A 17,303-nucleotide genomic window follows, 5' to 3' on the forward strand; every position below is an offset into this window, starting at 1 on the left:
AATCCTGTACTGCCTCTATTGCCCAAATTCCAGAACTAGTGTTATATAATCCAGATATATACAGGTAAAGGTACCCCTGACCATTAGGTCCAGTCGTGAACAACTTTGGGGTTGCGCGCTTATCTCGCTCTATAGGCGAGGGAGCCAGCATTTGTCCACAGACAGTTTTTCCAGGTCATGTGGCCAGCATGACCAAGCCGCTTCTGGCAAACCAGAGCAGCGCATGGAAATGTCGTTTACCTTCCCGCCGGAGTGGTACCTATTTATCTACTTGCACTTTGATGTGATTTTGAACTGCTAGGTGGGCAGGAAATCTAGATATATAATTAGATATATAATCTAATTGCCAAATGGCACCTTAAACCTAAGTTAGTCGCCACAGTGGAATGTGTAGGTGGCATTTCCCCACCATAACTGGAATTTGTTGCTGTTGTTAGATTCATTTCTATAGCATTTTGTATTTTAAAGAACAAATCTCAAAGTGGTTTAAAAAGGTAAAGGTAAAGGTACCCCTGCCCGTACAGGCCAGTCGTGTCCGACTCTAGGGTTGTGCGCTCATCTCACTTAAGAGGCCGAGGGCCAGCGCTGTCCGGAGACACTTCCGGGTCATGTGGCCAGCGTGACGAAGCTGCTCTGGCGATCCAGCACCAGCGCAGCACACGGAAACGCCGTTTACCTTCCCGCTATAAAGCAGTACCTATTTATCTACTTGCACCCGGGGGTGCTTTCAAACTGCTAGGTGGGCAGGAGCTGGGACCGAAAGACGGGAGCTCACCCCGTCGCGGGGATTCGAACCGCCGACCATGCGATCAGCAAGTCCTAGGCACTGAGGTTTTACCCACAGCGCCACCCGCGTCCCAAAGTGGTTTACAGCACATTAAAACCTCAAATAAAACAATCCAGAATAACACAAATTCAAGCTCCAAGGAAACTATTTCAGATCCTTATCTGAGTGACATTTTGCTCTTCCCATTCACCAACTGGGTGTCCAGAGATCTCCACATGGTCACTGTTGGACCCATGCCAGTTGCAAAATGTGCCCAGCACTTGGCTAATTTCTAACAATGTTCTAGAACATGCACTCAGAGAACTGAGTCTTCTTAATAGGACACCTGATGAAAACTGAAGGCTTCCTAAAAACCACTGAATCCACCTCTCCCTACCCCCATGATGTGGGCTGCTGTGTGTGAGAGAAACATGGCGGACAAGCAGCAGCAAGAACAGGCCCATCTGCTTCATCCAACCAAGTCTCTGTTACATGTGCCTAGTCAGTTCCCCCAGCCATGATCAAGTCATGGATGGCACTGGTCTTCTTGGTCATTGACCTGGCGCTGCAAAGCAGCACCTTCAAGTCATGTGGGACACCCTTGTTGACACCTGTATCCTTCTGGGATAGCCTTCAGATAGTGACTAAACCTGCCTCCTTGGTCTGGTCCTAGTGCAGCTGCTGGTGCTGACCATGGTCACTGAGATTGGGTGTTCCATTGCTCCCATCCTAGTGGCACCTGCCCCATCCATAATATTGGCCAGCCTTGTGTTGTTATCCAGTCAGCTGTTGTGTGGTTTTGGTTTTTAAGGAAATGCTGGGGGAGGGGGTAATTCCCACCCCGAAAAAATTCTCACATATGTTAGGGCAGGCTCTGTTTAATTTGACACAAGGCTTGCTATGACAAGGATTATAACTCCCTGTTTTCTATTTTGCGATAATTGCCTGGGAAGTTGGTGTCATATCATGTATGGCTAGTGGAGTTATTTAGAGGAGGAGGAGGAGGAATGATGAGTGGGAGGAAGTCTGGGTCAGTGAGACTGGTAAACAGGATGGTAGGCAGATGGTATGTTGTGACTTCAATGCGCTGCACACTGTTTGGAGGAAGTGAGTTTGGGTTGCACTCTGGCATGTTATTGGGTAGGCTGAGCCGAAGTTGGGTAATGACTTTGTTTGAATGTAAGCAAGATAATGTTTGAAGCTCCTTCCTGAGAAAGGAATGTACTTTGTTTTGAGGCCATGGAAGTGGGTGTGGTGGACACAAGTCTAAATAGGATGTCGGTGATTGGGATAAATGGCAGCTGTGCCTTGCTCCCTGGAAAACAAAGGATGTATCACAATCCAGTTCGTTTCATTTTATGTAGCGGTGCAGTTGTTTGTGGGGACAGGTGTACGTTGTACTTGAGAGTGGAGTAAGTATTTGCATTAACAAGTTGCAAATGTGTAATGCAGGCACATTTTTAATTGATGGAAAGGCTTTTAATTTATGGGTTTCTTTAAGGACTAAATCCTGATTAACACAATAAGAATTACTTTTCAGTAAAAACAGGATTTTGCAAACATTTAGCAATATTAGAGTTGCACACTTGTCAGCTAAAGTTTTACTTGATTAATCTACTGATTAACCAATGGAGGGCCAACTATAATAGGTGAGAAATAATTTTCATCTTGGTTCTCTGTATATTATGTGTTATACCCTGTGTTGGTTCAGGAGAATTAATATAATGGAAAGGAAAAGAACAGATATCCTTCTTGTTTTTATTATCTTACAACTTCCTATTTTCTTTTTTTAAAAGCACTTATATTAAAGTTTAGTAATATGCAAATTTTATTTTTAGTATTCTTCATTGCAACTAGGTCTTTGGCAAAGCAGCATATTTTAGAAATGTGCGCATAAATGCACACCGCACACCTAACCCACAACCCTGGCTAACCCTGGTCTCCCCTGCTATATCAGCCCTTAGCATTATAATGATAAACACTAAGAGCTGACCTACCAGGTCACACCAGTGGCAAGTGTTGGGTGACAAGTGTTCACTTTATATGCTCCTGGTTTTGGAAGTTACTGTACCTGTGGCTTCCATTACTGAGCAACTACTACAAGGGATCTGTCTGTGTCAGAAGTGCTGACTTCCTAAATGTAGAACAGCCAACTGCTTGCTTAGGTAAGTAATAACAATAAGGATAACAATAATTTTATTACTTATACCCCAGTCACTCTGGGCAGCTTCCAGCACATATAAAAATATAATAAAATGCCAGACATTAAAAACTTCCTGATTTATCTCTGAGTGAAACTTGTTGTGCAAGAAGGGTATACAGGTGACTTTCAACGTACGATAGTTTACATTCCTGGGACAGCACGTAAAGCCAAAATTGCATATAGTCAAAACACGTTGGGTGCAACGGCAGGTGGCCTTCCTTTTTAATTTTTCTTTAATTGCCAAATGTGTAAAGCTCAACGCGGACAAGTTAAATGTGCATATGTTGCGAGTTATCAGATTCTGAAAAGAAGTTAATATCTCCTGTCTTAACTGGGTAGGTCGCACTTCCGTCAATATTGCGTCAAAAGTATTTTGTCCATGACGAGCTGTTTTAAGGAGCATTGCACTCCGATGAATTAGTCATCCCACGCAACTACCTCTGGAAAGTGGCACAAGGGCTGTGCCACAGTTTTTGCCTTCACATTCCCACACCCTATCAGGGTGACCACATCTGGGATGTTGCAAGAACTTAATTACTGCTGAACTTTTTCCAAGCTGTGCCTTCCACTGCCTACTTTCTCATTACCCAAGGATCAGAGAACACACACCCTGGGAGCCAGGAATATGACAGCTTCCTTGGAAAAGGGAAAAACCTTGCCAGAGTCCTCTCCCCCCCCCCCCCCCCCGGCACCCAGCTGTTTGCAAAGTTAAGATGCTGGAAGCCTCATTTTCTGCTGGGGATCATGTAGATTGTTATTCAGCCCACCCGCCCCGCCCGATCGCCCGCAGAGAAAGATGCTTGCAGCAATGATTCACCTTTCCTCTGCAAACAGTTGGGGGAAGGAGGAGACCTGGTGCGCTTCTCCTGTTCTTGAAGAAGTGATGTCTGCTACCCGCTGTGCGCTGGCGCATGTCTAGAGTCTGCAATCCTCGCACAGAACGGTATCGTTCAAAACAAACTGGCTTCCTCTTAATATAACCAATGTACCTGAGAAAATACTATATTTAACAAAAGTGTGTGCAAGGGGGGGGACCCCATCCTTATTTAAAAATGCCTCAGTCCACGAGAGGGCCATGTGCACACTTGCTAGTTGCTACACTCCTTCCTCCTCCTCTTCTTCTTTTAAAAGTTTAATACAGAAAATCTATTTGATATTTATTAAACTCAGTTTCTCCAGTTACAGTTTTGCGTTGTACAAAGCATTTTAATGACACAGTAGTTAAAAAGATCTTTACAAATTGAAATGTGATACCCTTTTCTCCAAATATTTAATTGCCATAAATTTGTTTAAAAATACACATTAAACGCATATTTCAGACACTAAACGTTCTATAATCTCAATACTACAAAATACATAGATATACTATTCAGGTGGGGGGGAATCTAGTTAGTATATAATATTTTGCTCACCATTAACATGCGTGAAATGCACATACTGACTTAGAAATCCAAATTTGGAGCCCCAAAGTACCCCTTTGAAATTTCAAATGTTTTGCAAAGTATTTTTTTTAAATAATATTTATTAAAGTTTCAAAAAAAGTTACAAGAATAAAAACAAAGAAAAGAAAAAGAAACAAAAAATACAAAATACAAAAAAGTAACAACAATTAAAAACAAGTCAACCTTTCCATATCTTAACTTTCATTTACTTGTTTCCCTGACCTCCTCACACCTCCCTTTTTTGTATTCTAGTTCAATTAGTTATTTCAGCAAATCCTTTCCATTTTTACTTTTATCTTAATAATTTATCTTAATATATTATAACTTTACATTCTCACCTGTTAATAATCCATCTTTAAATACTCCTTTATAGCATTACTGCTAAAACCACATAACTTCATTCCAACATCCTTCTAACATTCCTTAATTTTACAATATTTCTGTAGATAGTCTTTAAATAAATGTTTTGCAAAGTAAAGGGGGGGTTTCTTCTTCTGAACATTGGGGCTCCATTGGGCCTATACATTCTGGAAATAATGGAAATATTTAGAATTGGATGCATTTTAGTTTGGCAAATGTAACCTTGATAACTGGGGGTGGAGTCAACTCTGTCTCCATTCATGTTATTTCTCCTCAGAAGCATGGGTGACTCCAGCTATAATGCTCTAAAAATCAGTGGAGGGTGGTTCCCGTTCAATTTTGCTACATAGGTTTGATCTACCTAAGGGCAGGCCATCATACCTTCCTCTAGATCCTTCCATCATAAACACCTCTCTGCTTCCCCGAAGTACCACAGCCTCCCCTAATCTGCAGACCTTCAGATGTGTTGGACTACAACTCCCATGAGCCTCAGCCATCATGACCATGCCAGCTGGGCCTGATGGGTAAAGGTAAAGGTAAAGGTACCCCTGCCCGTACGGGCCAGTCTTGACAGACTCTGGGGTTGTGCGCCCATCTCACTTAAGAGGCCAGGGGCCAGCGCTGTCCGGAGACACTTCCGGGTCACGTGGCCAGCGTGACATCGCTGCTCTGGCCAGAGCCAGAGCCAGAGCCGCACACGGAAACGCCGTTTACCTTCCCGCTGGTAAGCGGTCCCTATTTATCTACTTGCACCCGGAGGTGCAAGGTTGGCAGGCGCTGGGACCGAGCAGCGGGAGCGCACCCCGCCGCAGGGATTCGAACCGCCGACCTTTCGATCGGCAAGCCCTAGGCGCTGAGGCTTTAACCCACAGCGCCACCTGCGGGCCTGATGGGAGTCGTAGTCAAAAACAACTGGCGGGTACCAGGATGGAAAAGGCTGCACTGCCCCCCAAAATTATTTGTTTATTTTTTCATCCCACTTCTGTGCCACTCTTCCTTCCAAAGGGGAGCCCAAGATGGCAAACATTGAAGTGTTAAAGTGACACAATTTAAGATAAGATAAAAACATATTTAAAGCAGTTAAAAACTCCACTGCCAATCATAGAGTCCCAAGATGGTTGATGCAGAAGAGCTACTCCCTCAAGGACTTGAGTCCCAAGCCGTGTAGGGCTTTCTGTGCTAGTGCTAACACTTTGAATTGGGCTCAGTAGCCCACTGGCAGCCAGGGCAGAGCTTTTGCAGCTGGCAAGATATGGTCCATTTGGGCTGCCCCAATGACCAACCTAGCAGCCTTATTCTTGTGTAGTTGCATGGGTAGGGTTTAAATAAAATTAGTAGTAGTAGTACTTTCTGTTGATGATTCTACCCCACAGGTAGACATTGAACCACTGTGCAGAGCCTCTGACTTCCATTCCTTTGAGTTGTTCCAAAAGGGCACCATGATCAAAAACTATTGTGAGACTGAGAAATTCCAAAATGGTACTCCGGTCAAAGCCTCAAGCAAACTAAGCTTGTGGCTTGTGGGTGACTATTCTGTCTGCATCTCTTCATCTTCCATGCAGGCTTCCAAGAAGCATTGTCATAGTTCAAGGACACATTCCAGGCAGCTGAAAGCTCTCAAGAAGGGCCCAGAAGAGGACCATATGGATTGTGGCCTGGGAAAACTCCCAAGGGCCAAGATAGACAGGACTAGAGGGCTACATTTGGCCCTCAGTCCCCCACCCCTGGTCTATACCAACAGAAGGAAAGTAGAACTGACCAAAGACATTTCTCTGCCTGAGGCGAATGACAAAATGGACCCCTTTCTGCCTCCCACATACAGCAGCTGATTGGACTGGTAGCTGAATCTTAATTCAACACTAATGATAGGACAGAGGCAGCAGGTATGGGGCGGGGAGCAATACACGCTGTGAATGATCTACAGCTCTCTCCTCCAACAGAAGGGAATGGCTGAGGAGTGACTGTCTTCAACACCTGCCTCACCTTGCCTAATGGTAGGGTGGGTGGGTTGTCTTATTGTTCCCTTTTCGTTCACAAGAACTAGACCACATTCTCAGTCCTCAAGTGGGCATTCGCCAGCAAGAAACAACACCTGGGGGGTATGGTATGGCATGGTATGGTAAAGGACCCCTGGGGTGGTTGTTGTTGTTGTTGTTTAGTCGTTTAGTCGTGTCCGACTCTTCGTGACCCCATGGACCAGAGAACGCCAGGCACTCCTGTCCTCCACTGCCCCCCGCAGCTTGGTCAGACTCATGCTGGTAACCTCGAAAACACTATCCAACCATCTCATCCTCTGTCGCCCCCTTCTCCTTGTGCCCTCCATCTTTCCCAACATCAGGGTCTTCTCCAGGGAGTCTTCTCTTCTCATGAGGTGGCCAAAGTACTGGAGCCTCAGCTTCACAATCTGTCCTTCCAGTGAGCACTCAGGGCTGATTTCCTTCAGGTGACTCTGGGGTTGCAGCGCTCACCTTGTTTCACAGCAAGGGAGCCGGCGTTCATCCACAGACAGCTTTCCAGGTCATGTGACCAGCATGACTAAACTGCTTCTGGTGCCAAAATGTTTCCAAAACTGAAATCTAAGGTCAGTCAGGCACCATAAAAGGAAAATGCCATGGTGTGGAGATGGTGGGGGGTAGGAGGGTTCTGGACTTTGTTTATTGACAGCTAGTACCTGTACATCCGGGGACGCGGGTGGCGCTGTGGGTTAAACCACAGAGCCAAGGACTTGCTGATCAGAAGGTCGGCGGTTCGAATCCCCGTGACGGGTGAGCTCCCGTTGCTCGGTCCCTGCTCCTGCCAACCTAGCAGTTTGAAAGCACATCAAAGTGCAAGTAGATTACGGGAAGGTAAACGGCGTTTCCGTGCGCTGCTCTGGTTCGCCAGAAGTTGCTTTGTCATGCTGGCCACATGACCCGGAAGCTGTATGCCAGCTCCCTCGGCCTATAGAGCGAGATGAGCACCGCAACCCCAGAGTCGGTCACGACTGGACCTAATGGTCAGGGGTCCCTTTTACCTTTTACCTGTACATCCAGGGCGAAGATGCTTGGAGAGGGAGGGGGGCTTTGCTTATTGAAACCACCCTCTTGCTTCCAAACACAGTGCCTGTGAGGAGCGATGGCCAAGTCTCAAAAGCATGAGCTTTCCCCCGCTGGCTTAACTCTTTTGTCAATTCTGAGAGAGAGGGAGAGAGAACATTTGAAAGAGCTGGTGGGCAGAGTTTGTTTGGTGGGTTCGTTCCATTCTTCAGCTTGTCTTGTTTTCCTTTAGTCCCTCCTGGTCTTAAATCTGTGTTTGCTTGCTCCCAGCCTTCCCATTCTCAGTCAATCAGTCCCATCCTCCTTATTTTAAAATAATAATTGTTATCTGAGTCTTATCTTAGTTTTCCATTTTGAACCTGTTTTCATGGGCACAGATGTTTTCTCTTCGGTTGTGCATGTCTGTTAAGCAGTTCTTCCTGCAGCTTGTCTTTCCGTTAGTGCTGCTTTACAGCCCTGCCTTTTTCCATCCAGTCTCCCTTACCCTTCTTGCCCAGTACCCAGCCACCCACAACCCAGCCTTGCAGCTTCTCCAGTCCTTTCCTAATTCATCATTTCCCATCCTTCCTTGTAGTAGTTTTAAAAGCAAGATGGCTGTGTGTTTTCTACCTTAACTGTAGCTTTGCCTTGTGTATGTTATGTGTATTGGGTAAATCTTGCATGTGTGCATCCACCATTGTACGAGCACGCACATCGCAACATCACACATTGAACATAGCACAGAATGAAATGATAATAAATCAAGGCACCTGCCTGGCAGCAATGTGGTGCCAACAGAGGCACAAGCGGCAATGGTGCTGGCAGCAGCAGAAGCACCACTGGCCAGACCGGTTCTCTCCCAGTCAGGCTAGTTCATTCTCCTCCTGGTGCGTGGGGGGGGGGCTGCCTGCCTAAGTTACCTGAATAGCCCCTTACTGCCAAAGCAACATCTTACCTGCTCCTGTGTAAGTTGCCCCGGTAGCAGTCCAGATCCAATGCTGCCTGTCTAGGCTGTAAAAAGGTAAAGGTAAAGGTACCCCTGCCCGTACGGGCCAGTCTTGACAGACTCTGGGGTTGTGCGCCCATCTCACTCAAGAGGCCAGGGGCCAGCGCTGTCCGGAGACACTTCCGGGTCATGTGGCCAGCGTGACATCGCTGCTCTGGCGAGCCAGAGCCGCACACGGAAACGCCGTTTACCTTCCCGCTGGTAAGCGGTCCCTATTTATCTACTTGCACCCGGAGGTGCTTTCAAACTGCTAGGTTGGCAGGCGCTGGGACCGAGCAGCGGGAGCGCACCCCGCCGCAGGGATTCGAACCGCCGACCTTTCGATCAGCAAGTCCTAGGCGCTGAGGCTTTAACCCACAGCGCCACCTGCGTCCCTTGTCTAGGCTGTACCAGTCACTTAAGACCACAAAGAGTTGGGGACAACAGTCCCTGCATGTGGGTCCTGTGTTTAAAACACAGGCAGATCAGTATGGAAGAAGGAGGTCTCCTCCTTGCAGATTTTGGTCCAAGGCCATTTGGGCTTTAAGCACCAAAGTCAGCCTTGGAGCCACCACCATCCCTGCGCCTCTTGGGAATCCCTGACTGGGTGCAGCCTCCACATTCAGGGCTAGTGAAGAAGAAGAAGAGTTTGGATTTTATATCCCGCTTTATCACTACCCGAAGGAGTCTCAAAGCGGCTAACATTCTCCTTTCCCTTTCTCCCCCCACAACAAACACTCTCACTCTGTGAGAGACTTCTAGGCTAGTGTGACTAGCCCAAGGTCACCCAGCAGCTGAATGTGGAGGAGCGGGGATGCGAACCCAGTTCACCAGATTACACGTCTACCGCTCTTAACCACTACACCACACTGGCTCTCAGTACTAGTGTACAAGTACTAGTGTACTTCAGAATGTTGCTTTCTTGGGTGGGTGGGAAGAACACGGGCAGTTTTATCATTTCATGCCTGTCTCAGGGACCTCCGGGGTCAGGAAAAAAAATGCTTGGCCTGCAGAGGCAGCTGCTGCATGGCTACCTAGCTGTCCCCATGTTTGGTATCATTGTGTTGTGCCTTCTATTTCTGCTATGGCCAGCTGCCTCACAGACTTCCTAAAAGGTAAAGGTACCCCTGCCCGTACGGGCCAGTCTTGACAGACTCTGGGGTTGTGCGCCCATCTCACTTAAGAGGCCAGGGGCCAGCGCTGTCCGGAGACACTTCCGGGTCACGTGGCCAGCGTGACATCGCTGCTCTGGCGAGCCAGAGCCGCACACGGAAACGCCGTTTACCTTCCCGCTGGTAAGCGGTCCCTATTTATCTACTTGCACCCGGAGGTGCTTTCGAACTGCTAGGTTGGCAGGCGCTGGGACCGAGCAGCGGGAACGCACCCCGCCGCAGGGATTCGAACCGCCGACCTTTCGATCGGCAAGCCCTAGGCGCTGAGGCTTTAACCCACAGCGCCACCTGCGTCCCATTCACAGACTTCCTACTCCCTTGCTATCTCTTCCTCTGGGCTCAAGGAAGTCCGTGTGCCCCACAGCCACCCCCTTCCAATGGATCTTTTTCTTAAAGGACAGGGCCTTGAGTCAAAAGACTTTTGAATAGCCCTTTCTCCTGACCCACCCATCACAAGCCCTGGAGGTAAAGGATCCCTCGCCCTGCAACAGTAGCAGCTGCCTGGCTGACCAGCCACCCCCAGCAGACAGCCCCACTATCATTTCTTCTCAACTGCTTCCTGGCTCTACAGCCTCACACCTCTCTGCCCCAGCTGCATGCCTCTGCTGCCAGACTAAGTTGGCAACCACAGCTGCCTGCCTCCGGTCTCCAGGATTGGAGAAATCAGGCTGCAGAGCCAGCTGTGCCGCATGCCTGTCCGGCTGCCCCCACCCCCGCAAACATCTCCATCTCCAAGGCTGCTATTTACCTAACCTCCCCCTCCCTCCTTGCCTACCTGCATTGCTGCCTGAGTCACCTCCTTCTCTGCCGCCTCTTCTCTTCCTGCTGGCCACCCAGACCCACCCGCTTGTCTGCCAGGGGCGAGTACCTGCCACTGTGCTAGCCCTCACTTGCCCAAAATCTCAGCACTCTCTGTGCGTACACTGTGTGGTGTTGTTTTTTTCTCCCAATTTCCCTGGGCCGTTTGCTGTGGCTGTTCATGCCTCATCGGATCTGATTCAGAGCCTGCCACTTGGCCTGCCTGCTTCCAGTGGTCTGCCTCAGTTGTCCGGTGCATTTGGCATTGGAAACTTCGACTGCCTGGCTGACGGCCTCCCACTCCCACCCCACCCCAGGCTAAGCTGCACAACCTTCCTGCACCTTGTATGTCTGGGGCCACCCTGACATAGAGTCCTGTTGTTTAGTCAGAGCCGTCTTTCCCATTGGTCTTAGTGGTGTGTCGCGCCAGGGCGCTGGCCTCTCAGGGGCGCCCTAGCGAGTGGGGGAGCTGCGTGGCTTTGCCGGTAACCTCCCCTTTCCCTGCATGCCCCCAGCTGCGCCCCACCAACTATATGGCTGGCGGGCATGCAGCTTCCCTCCCAAGCCTCTGCATCTGTAAAGAGGGCCCTGCTCCTGGTCGTTGTCCTTCTCCTGGGGCGCGCCAACACCGGAGAGCATGTCCGCCAGCATGTTTTCCTGCTTGATCGCTGCCACCACGCTGGGGATCAGGGTGGTGGGGGAGGCAGAGAACATTCTCCACCACCCCCTATCTTGTTTTGGAGTTGCTGGGGGGGGTGTGCCAGAGGGATCTTTGCACCACGGTGCCACATATGCTTAAGACGGCCCTGTGTTTAGTGTTCCGCTTCCAGGTACTTCCTTGGGGGGAATTTTACATGCTGTAGTTCCTCATGGGTCCTCCTTTCTCACAGTCATGCTGAGTGTTGACCAGGAGACTGCTGGCACCGCTCTGCCCCCCAGCCCCCTGTCTTGCAGGGCCATGAGGATCCCTTGTGCTGTGGTTTTTCCATCTTTGCTGCCTCATGTCAGCCTTCATTCCTTGGTCTCCCTCTGTGGTGCCAGCTGCCTGCTGCTCTCTCCCTCTCTCAGCCCCCTCTTCCTTCCCTAGGGCCGGGGAAATTGGTGTGCAGACCAAAACTGCTAGGCAGGTAGGCTGGTTGCAGCAAACCCTTATTTGCCTAGTCTAGTCCACTGTGTCCACTGTGCTCATCCCAGTATGATTGCTGGTGCTGGTGTTGCTACTGCCTCCTAGGTTTTAGGGCCTGGAATCAAAATACACATTCCTATTGTTACTGCTGCTGGCAACATTTTGCCCCATATATGATAGGGTCCCTCTCAAGTTGAAAAAGTGACTCTGTTAATTCTTTCTTTCCCAACACCACTGCTGCTGACAACAATCTGCCCCTTATAAGACAGGGATTTGAGTAAAAAGTCTCCCGTGTTATTTTTCTGTGCATATCTGCCTATCAGATAAGGCAAGTCAGTGGGGTTTCCAAGGATTGGTGGTGGTTTTCTGGATTGCAGTTCAGATTCAGTGGTTGAGTCGGGGCAAATCTGTATTACTGAATCAAGTGGGGGCATAACAATTTGCACTGCCTTCATTTTAATGCTCCAAAATGCTATTTAAATGCTAAGGCTGCAGTCCTGGATGCACTTACCTGGGAGTAATCCCCATTGAACTCAATGGGTGTTACTTCTGAGTAGACTTGTATAGACTTGTGCTGTATGTATAATTATTAACCATTTACATCAGGGATTGCAAGTCAGTTTATTTACATCCGTCTCCAGATGTTCTTCCCCCTTATTGTAACATGTGTGAAACAGTGATAAAGTGAGTCTTCCCTCCTGTTAGCAGATGACTTCTTGGGGAAGAAAAGGGCAGGTGGTGTCTCCTAGAAAGAGAACATGGAACAGTGGGTCTCTGCTAGGTACGGCACAATAATTAAGTTAATAATAATAATAATAATAATAATAATAATAATAATAATAAATTTTATTTATATCCCGCCCTCCCCAGCTGAAGCTGGGCTCAGGGCGGCTAACAACAATCAAAATAATCCAACGATTCTAAAAACATTTCATTATAAAAATTAATTAAAATCAAATTGATGGCAACCATTAAGCAAAATTCTGTGCAGATTGCCAGAGGAGGGGGGTAATAATAATAATTTTTTTGTGATTATCCCTTCCAAAGTGTTGTTTGCAGAACCTATGAGGTAGGAACAGGTCCTCCAGTCAGACTCCTGCCCCAGTTCTGCTTATACTCTGGGTGCCTTTGGACAGTGGCTGTGGGTCACATGCAGGTCATTCAAATGCAGTTCTTATGTGTTCACATTAGCTTCATTCCCTCATTCATTCATTTATTTATGCATTTCCCAGATTTTTGTATATATACATAACATATTTTCCATTACAAGTCAATTATCTTAGGACTTACCAGTCCATTCTTCCATGGCATTCTATTTTTTTAAAAAAAGCTTAATTCCCATTTTATTACTCTTCCACCATTTGGAATCCACACCAGAGTTTGGCCTAATGTATCCAGACTTATTTTGTATACCTGTGTGCACACACTTAAAAAATAATTTTTAAAAATCACTCAAAGATCATGAGGACAAACATTGCCAGCCTTTAATTATCATGTCCCATAATGGGGAAAACAGGAGGGGAGGGGTAATAGCCATTTCCATCTGGTTTTTAAAAATAATAAATACATAAAGGTAAAGGTAAAGGTACCCCTGCCCGTACGGGCCAGTCTTGACAGACTCTGGGGTTGTGCGCCCATCTCACTCAAGAGGCCAGGGGCCAGCGCTGTCCGGAGACACTTCCGGGTCACGTGACCAGCGTGACAAAGCTGCATCTGGCGAGCCAGAGCCGCACACGGAAACGCCGTTTACCTTCCCGCTGGTAAGCGGTCCCTATTTATCTATTTGCACCCGGAGGTGCTTTTGAACTGCTAGGTTGGCAGGCGCTGGGACCGAGCAGCGGGAGCGCACCCCGCCGCAGGGATTCAAACCGCCGACCTTTCGATCGGCAAGTCCTAGGCGCTGAGGCTTTAACCCACAGTGCCACCTGCGTCCCTTAATAAATACATACATATATACATACATACATACATACATACATACATACATACATACATAGGTCTTGCATAAGAGTAGTATTTAGCTATTCTAACTGTTTGATTTTCTGGGATGGAGAGAGTGGAAATGTAAAATAATAAAGAAAATGGATATCAGATGGTCCCTTGTAACTGTTAGCAGAACAGCCAGCCGCAGAACCATTTTCATTTATTTCTTCCCCCGAAAAAGAAGCCCTGGTGCCACTCCTCATGTAGGAATTAATGAGATCTAATTGCTGGCTGGCAGAAAAAAAGTTATGCCTGAACAGCACAGAGATTTAGAGGAGACTCCCTAAAACACATCCAGGTGTTGTTGCATGAAGTGCCGTAGCTCACGGGCGGGGAGCCTAGTCCGTGGGTGACTGTTGGCAATGCTGGCTGGGGCTGAGGGGAGCCCCACAACTTTTACTGGGCTGGCGGCCTGCCCTGCCCAGACTGATGCTATACCATTGCCCCCCAGACCAGTGTGCCTGCCCACCTGTATTGATGACGCCACCTTCCCATTTGTGTGCAATGCTGGCCTTTTTTTAAAAAAATTCATTCCTATCACAGTGTTGGCAAAACCTGCTTCATGGTCTGACTTGTGCAGTTTGGATAGCATAAGAGACTGTTGCCGTTGTGTAGGGTGTATAAGATTGTGTGTGTGTGTGTGTGTGTGTGTGTGTGTGTGTGTGGAGAGAGAGAGAGAGAGAGAGAGAGAGCGCGCATAATACTGGTGTTTGGGTGTGTTCTTAAAGAGCAGCTGTGCTTTCCTCATTCTCGTGTTAGGTATATGCAGCATAGCTGTCAACGTTTTCCCTTTTTTTTTAAGGGAAATTCTCTTGTTCCGAATAGGATTCCTCTCAAGAAAAGGGAAATGTTGACAGCTATGATATACAGGAGCACACAGACATTTCTGTGAAGGAAAGCTCACGCCATAGACTTGGTACGTGGCATATTCTGCATTTATGGCTCTTTGTCTCTCTGGGAGGGCGCTGCCTGCCCATCAGGAGTGCATGGGGACGTTGTAGCTGCCCCCCCCCCGCCTTTCTGCATCCCTGGCAGCGATTACAAGACTTCCGGTGGTGACTAAGGAGCCGAGCAGTGGGAGGCGCCGCTTCCTACAGGGTCGGGCGGGCGTGGCCAGTCTGGTTTCGGGGTTGGGATGATTGACGTCAGCACCTCCGAGGCTGGGCACTCTTCACCTGTTTCCAGGAGGCGGCAAGGCCCATACAAGTGTTTGCCTGCTCCACAGAGGACTGTGTACATAGCCCTCAGCAGCTAACATGCTGCCTCCTGCAAATATTCGGCAAAGACTTCTTGGACTTTACTAATGCCTGCTCTCTCCCTCCTTTCTTCCAGCTCTGCCACCGTTCAGGATGCAGCAGCTGATCTCCTGCCTGGGCTTGTGGCTCTTCTTCCAGCTCCCCTGCCTGAGCTCCGGGACACGTGTCATCTACAAGGTACAGGAGGAGCAGCCACCCAACACACTCATCGGCAGCCTGGCAGCAGACTATGGCTTCCCAGATGTGGGGCACTTGTATAAGCTGGAGGTAGGTGCCCCCTACCTGCGTGTGGATGGTAAGACTGGTGACATCTACACTACAGAGACCTCCATTGACCGAGAGAGCCTGCGAGAATGCCAGCAGCTGTTTCCAGGGGACCCGTGCTTCCTGGAGTTTGAGGTTTCCATCACGGACCTGATGAACAATAGCCCACGCCTGCTGGAAGGGCAGATTGAGGTGCTGGACATCAATGACAATACACCCAACTTTGCCTCTCCCGTTATCACATTAGCCATTCCTGAAAACACCAATATTGGGACACTCTTCCCCATTCCGTTGGCCATGGACCGTGATGCTGGTGCCAACGGTGTGGCTTCCTATGAGCTCATGCCTGGTTCAGATGCCCAGAAGCTTTTTGGCTTGCAGGTGGCAGAGGACCAAGAGGAGAAACAGCCACAGCTGATCGTCATGGGAAGCCTGGACCGGGAGCAATCGGAGTCCTATGACTTGACTATCAAAGTACAGGACGGGGGCAACCCACCACGTGCTAGCAGTGCCTTGCTGCGCATCACCATCCTGGACATGAATGACAATGCGCCCAAGTTTGAGAAGCCCCTCTACGAGGCCGAACTCTCGGAGAACAGCCCCATTGGTCACTCTGTGCTGCAGGTGAGCCCCTCCTTCTGTGGGGAAATGGGGGGAACTAAACGGCTCTCAGGTGGGACTGATGAATGTATTTCCTGTTTGAAAAGCAGTGCATGGGGCGGGCTGTGTGACTCAAGGTTTAGAATGACTGGCGTTTTCAGAGGCCGTGCAGATATGCCGCTGTTTTTCCCAGCTAAATTTCACTGCCGTTTGACAATGTGGAGAACGGGAAGAGGGCGTGGGGAACGGAGAAGTGGCTTAGCAAGGATTTTCATGGGGGAGTGAAAGCCAGCTTGGGTGGGAAGGGTAGAAAAAACACAGGTGTGTCTGGGACACACCATCTTCAGTGTTGGCCCAACCCTGGCTGAGACCTCATCACTTCAGAATGGAGATGGCAAATCTGATGTTTGATTTATGCCCCTATAGATTTTTTCAATTTCGTTGTTCTGTATGGTACAATGAAAATAAAGATTATCGTAATTGTAATATATACAGAGAGAGAGAGAGAGAGAGAGAGATACAACCTTGTTGGATCAGGATAATGCTGATGTATGTATACACACACACACACACACACACACACACACACACATATAACATAGGTCAGAACTTTTCCTCCTAGCATAGGTGAAATTGGTGGTGCTCAGGCATTGAAAGGCATTCCTAGGATTTGGGCTTAGATAATTTTACTGTGGGTTTTAAATTCTAATTTTTCACTCTTCTATTGGGGTATCACTGGTTTATAAAGCAGCAGCCCAAGCCGAGGGTGTGAGCATTTGATTCCTGCTTTTTTAGAAGAAGGGGCAGGGGGTGATACCTGGAATTGACATTTAACATTTAACATCAGGGCCCTCCATCCATCCAGTACAGCAAAATGATAAGCAGGAGGAGCAAACAAGAACAGAAAGGACTGGTTGTAAGAGAAAAGCAAACATTAGGCAGACCTTTTAAAAAAGCAAACAATGAGTATGGGGGTGATTTCTTGGAATAGGGCGCAGCTTTGAGAAATGAGTAATCTGTGGCCAAGGTGACTAGCAACCTCTGTTACTCCTGCTCCTGATGTTTTAATAAACGGCAGGAAGGCATTTATTTAGGGACGCAGGTGGCGCTGTGGGTTAAAGCCTCAGCGCCTAGGGCTTGCCGATCGAATGGTCGGCGGTTCGAATCCCTGCGGCGGGGTGCGCTCCCGCTGCTCGGTCCCAGCGCCTGCCAACCTAGCAGTTCGAAAGCACCTCCGGGTGCAAGTAGATAAATAGGGACCGCTTACCAGCGGGAAGGTAAACGGCGTTTCCGTGTGCGGCTCTGGCTCTGGCCAGAGCAGCGATGTCACGTTG

The 17,303-nt window shown here is 48.4% G+C and overlaps 1 protein-coding gene across 4 annotated transcripts in view; it reads left to right on the top strand.

Moving 5' to 3' along the window:
• The window catches only part of PCDH1 (protocadherin 1), an 85,107-nt gene that overhangs the window by 12,968 nt on the left and 54,836 nt on the right, over window positions 1–17,303 (top strand). For all 4 annotated transcript variants that reach the window (XM_079983471.1, XM_079983472.1, XM_079983470.1 and 1 more), the window contains exon 2: window positions 15,182–15,993. In XM_079983471.1, the coding sequence (XP_079839597.1) occupies window positions 15,199–15,993 (795 nt within the window). In that variant the 5' untranslated portion in view covers window positions 15,182–15,198. The remainder of the gene's footprint in view (window positions 1–15,181; window positions 15,994–17,303) is intronic.

Source organism: Podarcis cretensis, assembly GCF_951804945.1.
Source record: "Podarcis cretensis genome assembly, chromosome: 7".
NCBI lineage: Eukaryota > Metazoa > Chordata > Lepidosauria > Squamata > Lacertidae > Podarcis > Podarcis cretensis.